Below are 11865 nucleotides of genomic sequence, written 5' to 3'. Positions count from 1 at the left end.
AAGGCAGCTAGCCACCGGTGTATGACAGAAAGGGCATGGGAAAGAGACATACGAGGCGGCTGCCGATCGACCGGTGGTGGCTAACCCGGAGCTCAATCATGGATCAGGGAAACCGAAGGCAGGAGAAGAAGGCGGCTCCCGGTCTGAGCGTGAGGTGAACTGAATTTCAGGTAAGAAGTTATGAACTGCACTCTATTTGGGTCAGATATAAACCGAGTTTAGGTGTAGTTTATTTTCGTTGTGCTGACTTTTTACAATCAATTACAATAACTCGTACTGCGTGCTAGCTAGCATGACAGAGTTTCTATACAGCTGTGTGCGCACTAAGTTACTGATGTTGAACTTTATGACAGCCTCCCCTGTCATTCTCTCGCCTGTTGCAACTTCAATCATGAAATTGATCAATGATCGGCTTTTCTCTCTTGTTTGTTTATTGTGCTAAACAACAACAGCATGTTTAAGGTTGATCAGCTGTTTTTAGAATTCATTTGATTTTAATGTCTAGTATCAGCTGATGTTTGCTGGAGCCACAGCTGTAAAAACGGCTGGCCCAAACCATGAGTTGTCTTTACTGAATCATCAGAGCTGAACTGGTGATGGAGAAACAAGTTTACCTTTTAGGTGACATGAATGAGTTGAAGGGAAGTTATGAACTGTTTCTGAGAGACGAATAACACAATATCCTTTTTTGTGTAGCTGACAGCTGGTAACTGTGCAGGGGCGGATCTAGCAAAGCTTTTGCCAGGGGGCCAGGTAGGGCATTAACAGGGAAAGGGGGGCACAAAGATATACTTTTCTTTCTTACTCTCATATAAAATATTTAGCTTTTATTAAATAGTTATCTGAATCTTACAACCAAAGTTTGTATAATGATACACAAGATTGGCTGTAGGCCATTGTTAATCATTCAGAACACTGTGTAAAAATAACAAAAAGTGAATGCAAAAGTGCATAAATATTTATTTTACGTGTTTGATGTGTGTGGCGGGGCGTGGTCTGCAGTGCTGCTGCAGGGGAGGTGGACCCACCTGAGAGGCATCTGCAATCACGCCTCTCAGGCGTAAAGTCTGTGCTCTCTCGGCTGTTTTTTTTGGTGTGTGTCAGGCTGTGAGATGAAAAGCTACAGCCGGCTGTGTGGGTACAGCAACCATGTGTGAAAAGTGGTCAATAAAATAATGCTACAAAGCGTGTTCATGCAAACATTGTCGGGTCTGCCGTGGTACAATGGGACTTCTGCTCATGAACCTCTGTGCACAGCGTCTGCAAATCGGGGCTGTACGAAGTCACCTCATCTTTGCACAAAACTGTAAGCTGTCATCTGTGATGCGCGAGCGGTGTTTGTTTTTACCATAGTTCATGGTGGAGAATGGCTGCTCTGCTGAGTTTTGCTCTCTGTAGCCGTATGAATGGCAAACTACACTGATTAGCAGCGGCATAGGCACACTTAAAATTTCTTCTAAAATTTTCACTTTCTAGTAATAATTGTATAATTTTAATAAGCGCTTAAAATAAATGTTAGTCAGTTTCCTTACTCGCAACTGATCTTGGTCATGTTGAATTCAACCATAAAAACTTGTGGTCACAACCATAACATTCAACAATACATGTTAAAAATGAGCAACTACAATGCTAAATAATCCAAATCCAAAATAATAAACATAAATCCTTTGCCACAAGTTATTATTTACACCAGAATGAGTTCATCATCTTCTGGAATTTCCACAGAAGAGATGCTCACTCCCCCTTAGACACACTTCTTTTTCAAGACTCCTTCCAATTACACATCAGAAGCAAAGTTACAAATGAAAGCAAAAACATAAAAGCAAACTGTTACATGAGCAAGACAGCCAAGGAGGTGAAGGCTTGCAGAATTAGCAGTCTGGATGTTGGATGAGAGGTTGCGGGTTTGGTGGTCGGAGATAGATGTGGATGAGATGATAAACTTTGCCTGTTCTATTTTTAAAATAATTACTTAAAATGTGTTTCTTAAAGCTTTCAGCTTTGAGGTCGGTTTCACAGTGAGCGCTCTGTTTCTATACAGTCTTAAATTTAGCGCAACTAATTCCACAAGTTATCCACTTACTTTTTATAACCTTTTTCCATAAAAATGTAATTATTTAGAGCTGTTAGTTTTGGTGTTCATGAAAAAAACTGAAACAATCAAACAATCAAAGAGTGAATGTTATAAAAGCCAATACTAAGATGTTAGTTTTGAAGCAACGTCTCACACAGGAGAGGAATTTTAAATGAATTTACTTTGAAGTCCGTGTTAGACTTAATTAATGTATTTTTTTTCTGTACAGTTTTAACAACAATGATGAGACTGAGTGTTTACATAAAAGCTTTTACAATTTTTTGATAGGTGTGTAGTTTTTTAAAAGTAATTATTGGTTAAAATCAGTAGCAATCTTTATTGGATAGAGAAAAAAAATCAAATTAATACGAGAAAAAATAACTCACTAAAGAAAAGGAATACATGACCGAAAAAACACAAATTGCAATTGTGTTGAGGTAAAATATTTACATGTCATGGTCTTGTGTTCTACATCAGTGAGGTACTAGCAAACTAACTGTAAAATCACTGTTTCACAAGAAGCTGATGAAGACATCCTTGTTCAAGTCCTTCAACCAGACTATAACTCTGTCTAAACAAATCATCTCTTTTAACGAGGTGTGGCCATGATATGGTATCTGCAGGGCACATTAACAAAACTGCTTTTTTCAGGAATGAGGTTTATACTGTCAGGGCCTCCAGCACAGGAAAAAGTGAAATCCTGCAGCAATGATACTATAAAGATAAAAAGCTCCATACGGGCCAGAGACTCGCCAACACAGTTTCGCTTCCCTGTGGAGATACACAAAGGACTCTGATTAAAAATAATTGCTTTTCACTGTAAATATCAAGATATTTGGGAAAAAATTATTCTTTTGCATGATTGAACATGCAAAAGAACTGGATGATCAATAACTGTGTGTTGACTCTTTACCTGCAGAGAATGGCATGAATGCAGGACTTTTCTTAAAGTTGCCATTATTGTCCAAGAAGTGCTGGGGATTGAAGGACCTGGGAGTGGCCCATTGCTTTTCCTCTTGTAGCACAGAGTGCAACAGCGGAATAATTACAGTGTCCTATTCAAAACATATATCTTGTTAGTGTTGCTGCTTTCAACATTATTCTCTGACTTGATATACAATAGATTCTGTAATACACATGAGATCTTGGAATTGAGAATACCTTTGGGATTGTATAACCCCTGAAGGATATGTCATTCAGTGCGTAGTGAGGGAGGCTGAGAGGCACAATGTCAAGAAAACGTTGCACTTCATGGATGACAGCAAGTGAAAAAGGGAGGGACTTCCTGTCCTCCATCCTGGGACAACGGCCTTTTCCAATAACAGTGTCAATCTCTTGCTGCATTTTCTCTGGACACAGCAAAGCAGAAACTATTACCACTCTGATCTGTTTTTACGTCCACCAAGGTTGGTATTCCTAACCATAATGTATTAGTATTGAATGTATTATAAAGTAAATTCACAGTCTTACCTTGTTTTGGGGGGTATTTAATCAGCACGTTAAGAGCATATGTCAGGGTGGAGCTGGTGGTCTGTGTTCCAGCCAGAAACAGAGTCATTATCGTAGAGATCAAATTGTCATAGTGGAACTCAGTTGTGGAAATCCCCTTTTCCTGAAAGAAGAAAGTTGTCATTGTTTTTCTGTGCTTCTCTGTACTTCGATGTGTCTCTCTTTATATTTTTTCTCTTTCTGTCTGTGTGAGAGTATATTTGTGTGTGCATCTAGATCCGTTCTGGCTTCTAGCCCTTTGTTTCTGCACACCTGAAGTGAATAATCTCATCTGTTTGTCATCAGTTATTATCTTACCATTATATCTTACTTTAATAGACTTTACCCGTGTTCAGTGTCAATGTTCCCTCTAAGCTGCGCACGTGCGCAATTGCGCACTGCTGGCACGGTCTCTGCGCACAGAAATTCTGCGTTGCGCACAAAAAAATCTAACCTGAATTGAAATTAAAATTAATACTTTAACAATTCTGTTTTGCAGTGTTAGTCAGTAAGTGACTGGCTGCTCCCATATGGGAACGATGCCACCTTATCCCATAGTCCAGCCAATAATGCGTATATGCGCAGCCAATCAACGTCGTTGACAGGCTATGACAGCGTCCTTATGTGCCGACCCCGGTGTTTTAGCTGGCAAAGCGGCGTGGCTGATGTGGAGTTAAGCCCCGTTAATGAGAACGTGTACAACCATTGGAGATGTGAGTGTGGCAGGATGAATGTTATTCCTCGGTTCAACCCACTTTCAGCCTGGTGCATTAGGGGGCGCTAGTATAAATAGTGGCCATTTGTGTTACGGCCCGGGGCCTTGGAGGGAGTGAGACTGCCTTTTTGTTTATGCAAATCCAAGTGTGCTTGGACTCGTGGAGGATTGGCTGCTGGGAGTCCTGTGCCAGCCTTCTTTTATGCAGATCTCAATGTGCCAAGAAGGTGACAATTCACAGAGGAGTGTTTAAAATCATTCATAGCAAATTTTTAGCACTTTATATTATATTAATTGCCCAGATTAATAAACACAGTATTTGTAGTTTTGAGCTTTCTTTGATAAATTATGCTTAAGTTTTCCAACCTGGTTGATTCGAATAAGGAAGGAGTCTATGTAGTCTCGTGGGGAGCTGGGGTCCAATGTGTCTTTGTGTTCTTGGATCTTCATCTTGATAAACTTTCTCACCTCTTCATACTCTGCAAAAACTTTTTGATGGGGGCCAGGAAGATGGTCCATGAGTTTCGGAAAGAGGTTGTACATCTGTTGTAAAGAAGCATAGCAACATACATTCTTGTTAAGAGACAATGATACATCTACTGTGTTTGGATCATTTTTACAGTATGATTTTCAAAAGACGTATATACTCTTACACAAAATATGAAAACCAAATTAAAAAGCATTTCTATTTAATTTTTAATTTACCTGACCCACAGAGCTGCTGTTAGCCTTTTCTATTTGAAAAAATATGTTAAGAAGGCGTAAGAACTGCTTGTCTTCATAGCTGAACCGTTGACCAAAAACCAGGCAGCAGATCACGTTAGACACAGTACAGCTCAATAAGAATGTGGGGTCAAATGGTGCACCTGCAAGAGAAGAGGAATCATCTGTCTAATTAACTAAAGACTTCAGTTTAGTAATGACATGCCCACACTTCCAACTTTACCACTGTTTAGTCCGTTTTTTAAAAAGATTTGAATAGTATGTTTGTTGGCACATGGCTTTCCCAAATAACAGTTTTTATGCATTTGAATGTGATTTCTGAGATCAGTTATTGTGCATCCTGTTGTGTTAACAACCTGAAGCTCACAAAAACACTGTTTTAGTAGATCATATTGGGTTTTTTGGGTGGCTGTGGTGGGTGTCAATTCAGTACTGGAAAATAATAGGTTAGTGGCATTAGCCCACTGTGGTATGCTTCTATCTTGCTAAACATAAGACTGATTTTCAATTAGTGTTATAGTGTCCTGTAATTTTTAGGGCATGTGAAATGACCTTTCAGCACCTGAAACTATACCTTTTAATTTATGTATGTGAGCCCTCATATGTTCACTCTCTTCTTGGATCCATTCTTCCATCCCCTTGCGTCCCATCCCAAAGTCTCTTAGAGTGGTCAGTGTGAAGCGTCGCAGCTGACGCCAGCATTCCCCGTTACTGCTCCCTATACCTGAAAGATTAAACCACTTACCAAAGTAATGGAAGAGAAGCCATGCTGATTCATGAAAGAATTAAAGCACTAGGAAACAAAATCACTTGTGCCTTGACAAAGACAACATATTTGAGTGATCACGCTTTACCATATTTCTTGTTAGGGTTGTGTAGTAATGGAGTTGGTGCTCTGCCTGTGAAGTCATCTGCTTGATCCACCAAGGCTTCTTTCACAGCATCATATCCTACCAGAACTACTGTCCGCTGCCAGCCTAGGTATACTGTCATCACTGGCCCATAGGTTTCACTGAACTAAAGATATGTAAAATGATTTATAATAAACTAATAATAATAAACTTTATTTATAAAGCACACAAAAAAAACAAGGGTATACCGAGGTGCTTGTTTTGTCTAAATGCCAACATGCTGTTAAAATTAAATTTGGTGTGTTTATAAAAAGTGTGCCAGTCCCCTGAATTTACGAGAAAAAATATTGTACAACTTAAAAAACCGCACAAATATTTAAAAAAGTGAACTCTTACCTTAACAAAGCTTTTAAAAGGTGCTTTTTTGTCTATCTGTAGAAGGTTTCCTATGAGAGGAAGTGCAGTGGGTCCTGGAGGCAAATGCCAGTTCCTTTTGTGTTTTATATTAAACATCCACAGCAGAGCTAAGATTAAACCTGCCAAGATGACAGTTGCACAAGATTCCATCCTGCTCTATATAATCTAAAAACTATAAAATAATACACAAAAATACAAGACAGCAGCAAGTCAAGGAACTAGAAGCAAAAAGAAATTTCAACAAGACTCAGTGTTATGAGAACTATGAAGTTCACACTACAGCTATGCAAAGAAAGCTACAAAGAGCCCTGTTGAAAGAAGAACTCAAAGACAATATAAATTGGGATTAAGACTGCAAAGTCTAACTAAGAGTAAAACTATACTAACAGAACAGGATAAATCAAACTGTAATAAAAACAGAACTTAATATGCCAGCAACCCAAAAGCCTGGCTCCAAGACCCAGGACAGTCACACATATATATGTATATATAGTCACTGTTCTTTAGGAGATCTGTTTATATTTAACAGGGAGTTTGCGTAAGCATGGAATATGACACTGGTGAGCTTACTGATTAACCACTCTTCTTAGTTAACCTTTAATTTATTATGTCTTTTAGAATTTTTTTAAAACTGTCAAATGGGGCGACCGTGGCTCAGGGGGTTGGGAAGTGCATCTGTAACCGGAAGGTCGCCGGTTTGATCCCCGGCCTCTCTGTCCTGGTTGTTGTGTCCTTGGGCAAGACACTTTACCCTACCGCCTACTGGTGTTGGCCAGAGGGGCCGATGGCGCGATATGGCAGCCTCGCTTCTGTCAGTCTGCCCCAGGGCAGCTGTGGCTACAACCGTAGCTTGCCTCCACCAGTGTGTGAATGCGAGAGTGAATGAATAGTGGCATTGAAAAGCGCTTTGGGTGCCTTGAAAAGCCCTATATAAATCCAATCCATTATTATTAAATGTTTTATTGCGGCTCCAAAACCAACAGCAGCGGCAGGCTAGACGACACACAACAATAAACACATTAAATGCACTTCTGAGCTATTTGTTCTTGCAGTCATTTTTGATAGGTCTTTATCAATTGAGTTCTGTCTTGCTCGGGGTCACAGACTTCTGCAAAAACTGTCTAATAGAGCTCTGGGTTGGTTTAGAGTGGTATACTGCAAGATGCTATGCAGCAGCAGCAAACGTTACAGTGGACACACTGGTATCTTCATTATTATCACACTCAAGTGACTGCGTTTTATCTTCCCATTGCACTGATGGGTGGACAGTTCTCAGGTGCTTGTGCAAGTTGTTTGTGGAGCCGGCTCTATATGATAACCTTTTCTTGCTGACGCTACACTCTGCCTATGTATTGTCAATAAATTGTGATGATGTTGTCTCTTGTTGTTGCCCCTGGCTCTCTTTCTCTCCCTCTTGCTCTGTTCCTGTGCTACTGCGAGTGTAACTACCGTATGGGCTCAAATTGTGGTCATAAATATTTTGTACTTGCAAATCAAATGCGTATTTGTGTACTGAGTTTTGTAACTTTGTAAACCAAAATATGTGAAAATTTTGTTTTTTAAAAAAAATATTAAAAAAAACCCCAAAAACAATATATGCAGTGTTATCTTCATTTTAGATGTCAAAAAGTATTTTGAATTTTGAGAGGAAAAAAAAAAAAAAACGGAAACATTCAAATTAAGGCATTGGCGGAGAGTGACGGTGACGTTACACTGAATTAGCAAACTGATATTACAAAGTTAAACAAAAGTTAATACAAGAGAGTGTGAGTGAAGAAAATAGTGTAGCGGATTGTTATCTGGTGTGCGGTCAATACAGCCACGGAGTGGTGCCGGGGTCGCGGTAGAGCTGTCCGTCCACATAGAGCCAGTCCACGGCGATGACAGCCCGGCAGCCTTTCTGGATAAAGCTACGTCAGACTGGGAACAGGACCTTGCGTCGTTCCAGCATCTGTAACAGATTTCATGCTGAAATCCGTTCCTTTCAGCTCTCTGCCGTGACTCTTCTCCTCCTCCTTCTGCTTGAAGTGGCCGAATTTGGCCACAATAGGCCGTGGTCTCCCGCTTCCTGTCTTCGGAGCCCCGATGCGATGCACCCTTTCAAACCCTATGTTTTTCACCGTGTCCTCCGGCAGCTTCAGGTGGGGTTTAATAAAGCTTCTCATGGTTGTTTCCGGGTCCTTTCCGGCAGACTCTGGAATACCAGAAAACACAAGATTATCTCTCATGCTATGGGCTTGTAGATCGATAACGGTCTCTTTTATTTTTTTATTTTCTATGTTAACTGGATCACATTATCGGTTAGAGATTTGACCGAGTCCCGTAACATGGCGTTTTCCGCAGCAAGTGTTTCCACCTGCTGCTGGCTGAACTCCAGGGATTCCTTCAGAGATTTAAATTCCCGGTGTAAGATCTCCACCAGGGACAGCCTCGCATCAAAACTGGGCAATCGCTTATCGATTGACTCCAGGATGTCCATAATGTATTTGCCGGCAGGTGATGTTGTGACGGGGAAGTATGCCGGGCAACATCTTTAATATGACGGCGTCTCAACTTTGGCCGGGGAAGACAGCCAAACCCATCTATTCTCTGATTGGATAGTGAAATTTGTGATTGACATGACATTGACCAATCAGCTGAAAGGAAGAAAAATCAGGTCAAAATTTGTACTCGTAAGTTGAAACTTGAGTGCAGAGTTTCACTCTTATTTTTTTGCTTTGTATCTGTAACGAGACCTTAACAAAAAGAATTTGTAATTTGTGTAAATATTTTTACACACGCAAATCTTCTTTACACACACAAATTCTTATCTACAGATGCACAAACATACACATTTTGATTTACAACAACAACAAGATTAGGGATGGTGTACATGAGAATCCGACGTCCACTTGGAGCAACTGCATTTCTGCTTCTGCGCATTATGTGGGTGTTCCACAAATGTGCAACTTGCTGCAGCTCTTCCTGTTAAATATGAACAATTTAAAAAAAAATCTCACAAGAACACATTTCTTTTGGCTCAACATGTTGACCAAAAGTACCACACAGTATCAGTCAGAAAAACAAAGTTTATCAAAAATACTCAACAACAAGTATAACAGTATATTGTGGAAAACTGAAAGCTCAACTCAACCCCATAAGGGTCAAGATATTTCAGTAAATGTCTCGCAGTACTCTGCGTGACAACATATCCTGTGTAAATGCAGTTCAGCTGGTGTAGTTTGTATCCATGGATCCTCCTGTGTCCCTCCAGTTGATCAAAAAGAAATCGTGCCACCTCAGTCGGCTCAGACTCATTCTTTCTCCAGTACAGCCACATGTGTTTTAGGTTTCTTCTGAGTGTCTGCATGCTTATCACAGTACTGTCCCAACTGCTCAGTAACAGAAAAATCTCCCCATGCCTCAATCCAAGCATAAAATAGAACTTAATTAATTCCGATAAACAAGCCATGTTCTCGCACTCTGATCTGCACTGCCATCCACTTCACTATGTTTTAAGGCAAACGAATATATCATGTTCAAACAATATAAGATATGTTATAACGTGAAAACTTTACTGTTCAAACAATATAATTATCTCGTTGGTACAATATAATATTTACGATTTCTCGTTTGGCTCTCAGCGAAGGCGGTCGCACTTTTCTCCTCTCCTCCCTACCCTTATCTTCCCTGCTTAGCCTCTGTGTCCTTGTCTGTCTCATGTGCATTACTTTTCCCTGGAACAGTCTCTCACTGTCGTTCTCTAAAACCTAAAAGAGAATTATGGATTTGATCAACTGGTCTCTGAATGCTATTGACACCCTCTTCTCAACGAGAAGTCTGGGCTCGGGAGAGCCCGAGTGCCCTGGAGGGACTTTCCCTGCTGGATACACGATGGACGGGTGGCAGAACTGGAGAGTCATGTGCCTGGCGGGACTGTCGATCGAGGACGCTGAAGATATCTACCTATTCGGAACCATGATAACAGGGTTCTTGCTGATCGGAGCTGGCATGGCCCTGACTTATCGGAGAATTGAGAGAGCGGAACTGGCTGTTCAAACCCCCCAAGGCTGCCTGCTGGAATCGAAGCGACTGGACGAGTCGCGACCTCTCACAACAAACGCAGCATGGTTAACACCTTGGAGACGCTTACAGCTGCTGTGAAGGCTCAAAACAACACCATTGAGCGTATGGTGGGATACATCAGAGAGGGCCCTGCTCAAAATGACAACCTTGAGCGAAAGTTGGATCACATCACAGAACGGATCACTGCAGTTGTGAGGTCTCAGAATCAAAAGAATGACAACACCACGGATCAGAAGTTTAATACCATCATGGGGAGGCTCGCGGCTCTCCAACGGGAGATCGAGAGACCAGCATCAGAGTGTTAAAGATCAGCTTTGAAAATTCTCGTGAGCTGCTCGTATGGAAAGAAAATCAACAAAATCAACAAATTCGGGATCAAAATGCAGACACCACCACGGCGCCAGCTGCACAGGCCCAAGGCTGAAGCCGGACAAACACTCCCTGATAACGACTGTGTGATGACTATTCTCCCCATCCCAAGCAAGGCCACCTGGATTGGCTGGAGGACTGTTTACTTAGCCTGATAGGGCGAAGGACACTGTCTCAGCTGAACTATGGACACGCACACACACACACTTACACTGATAAGCACTCATCTCCCCTTCCCTTTCCAACGCCTTCGATGCTTGTTACCTCCTGGGAACACGAGGCGGGTCTGGGCCCGCGCTGGCGAGTCGGCGCAGTGGCAGGATGTCTGCTGTGTTGCCTGGGATTACTCCTTATCCCCTACACAACCCTGTTGCTGGTCACGTGCTCTATAATGTTGTACTGTGGACATTTATGTGCTTTTCTGTGCAGAGGAGTTTTTTTGTTTCCTGTTCTCATGCTGTCCTCCTGTAGCCCAGCATGAGTAGAGGTCTCTTTTTTTCCTCTTGTACTTTTTCCCATTGTAATGTCCATTTCGGTGTTTTTTTCTGTATCAACCATTCTCTGACTTGTATCCCCATGTGATGTCTGTGTTGTGTATGTAAGGTCGGGGGGCGGGTTCATTCCACTGCAGGGCAACCTACGTCTGCATGTGGCGAATAAAATTTGAACTTGAACTTGAACTTGATATTGTATGAACGTTAAAGTTTTTTGTAATAACGTGATATTATGTCGTTCAAACGTGAAAGTATAATGTACAAACATGAAAAGTATATTGTTAGAACAATAAAGTTTTCACGTATAACGTGCTATACCTCTATTGTTTTATTGCCTGGGTGTCAGCTCTATGCTTCCAGAGCAAATACTATGATTTAAATTTTAAAGCAAAATTTCACACATGAGAACAATTTTTTAAAAATTGACTTTGTCCTTGTTAGGCTTTTTTGGGGGCGGGGGGTTGTAAAGTTTTAACAGCAATGATGAGACTATTTACATAAAAACCTTAATGATTTGTTGATAGGTGTAAAGCCATTTAGAGTAGTTATTGGTTAATAATAGTAGTAATATTTATTGCCTGTAGAGGAAAAATAGTCCAATTAATACAAGAAACAATAACTCTTTCTTTTTTTTTTTTTAAAAGAAACGGAAAAAAAATACATGACAAA

General features: G+C 40.9%; 1 protein-coding gene across 1 annotated transcript; it reads right to left on the bottom strand.

The window, feature by feature from the left end:
• Positions 1-2563: 2563 nt before the first annotated feature.
• LOC118455339 (cytochrome P450 2F3-like) lies at positions 2564-6733 on the bottom strand. Its single transcript, XM_087851181.1, has 9 exons — positions 6248-6733; positions 5855-6017; positions 5575-5724; positions 4983-5143; positions 4644-4820; positions 3545-3686; positions 3236-3423; positions 2988-3129; positions 2564-2845 (listed from the first exon to the last, which is right to left on the bottom strand). Exons 1-9 carry the CDS (start codon positions 6416-6418, stop codon positions 2664-2666), a joined length of 1476 nt encoding a protein of 491 aa, XP_087707307.1. The 5' UTR covers positions 6419-6733; the 3' UTR covers positions 2564-2663.
• Between the last annotated feature and the right edge of the window lie 5132 nt (positions 6734-11865).

This window comes from Neolamprologus brichardi, chromosome 14, assembly GCF_056152115.1.
Source record: "Neolamprologus brichardi isolate AB-2024 chromosome 14, ASM5615211v1, whole genome shotgun sequence".
In the NCBI taxonomy this organism is placed as follows: Eukaryota; Metazoa; Chordata; class Actinopteri; order Cichliformes; family Cichlidae; genus Neolamprologus; species Neolamprologus brichardi.
The sequence above is the reverse complement of the archived record's forward strand: the minus strand, read 5'-3'. Positions and strand labels throughout refer to the sequence as shown.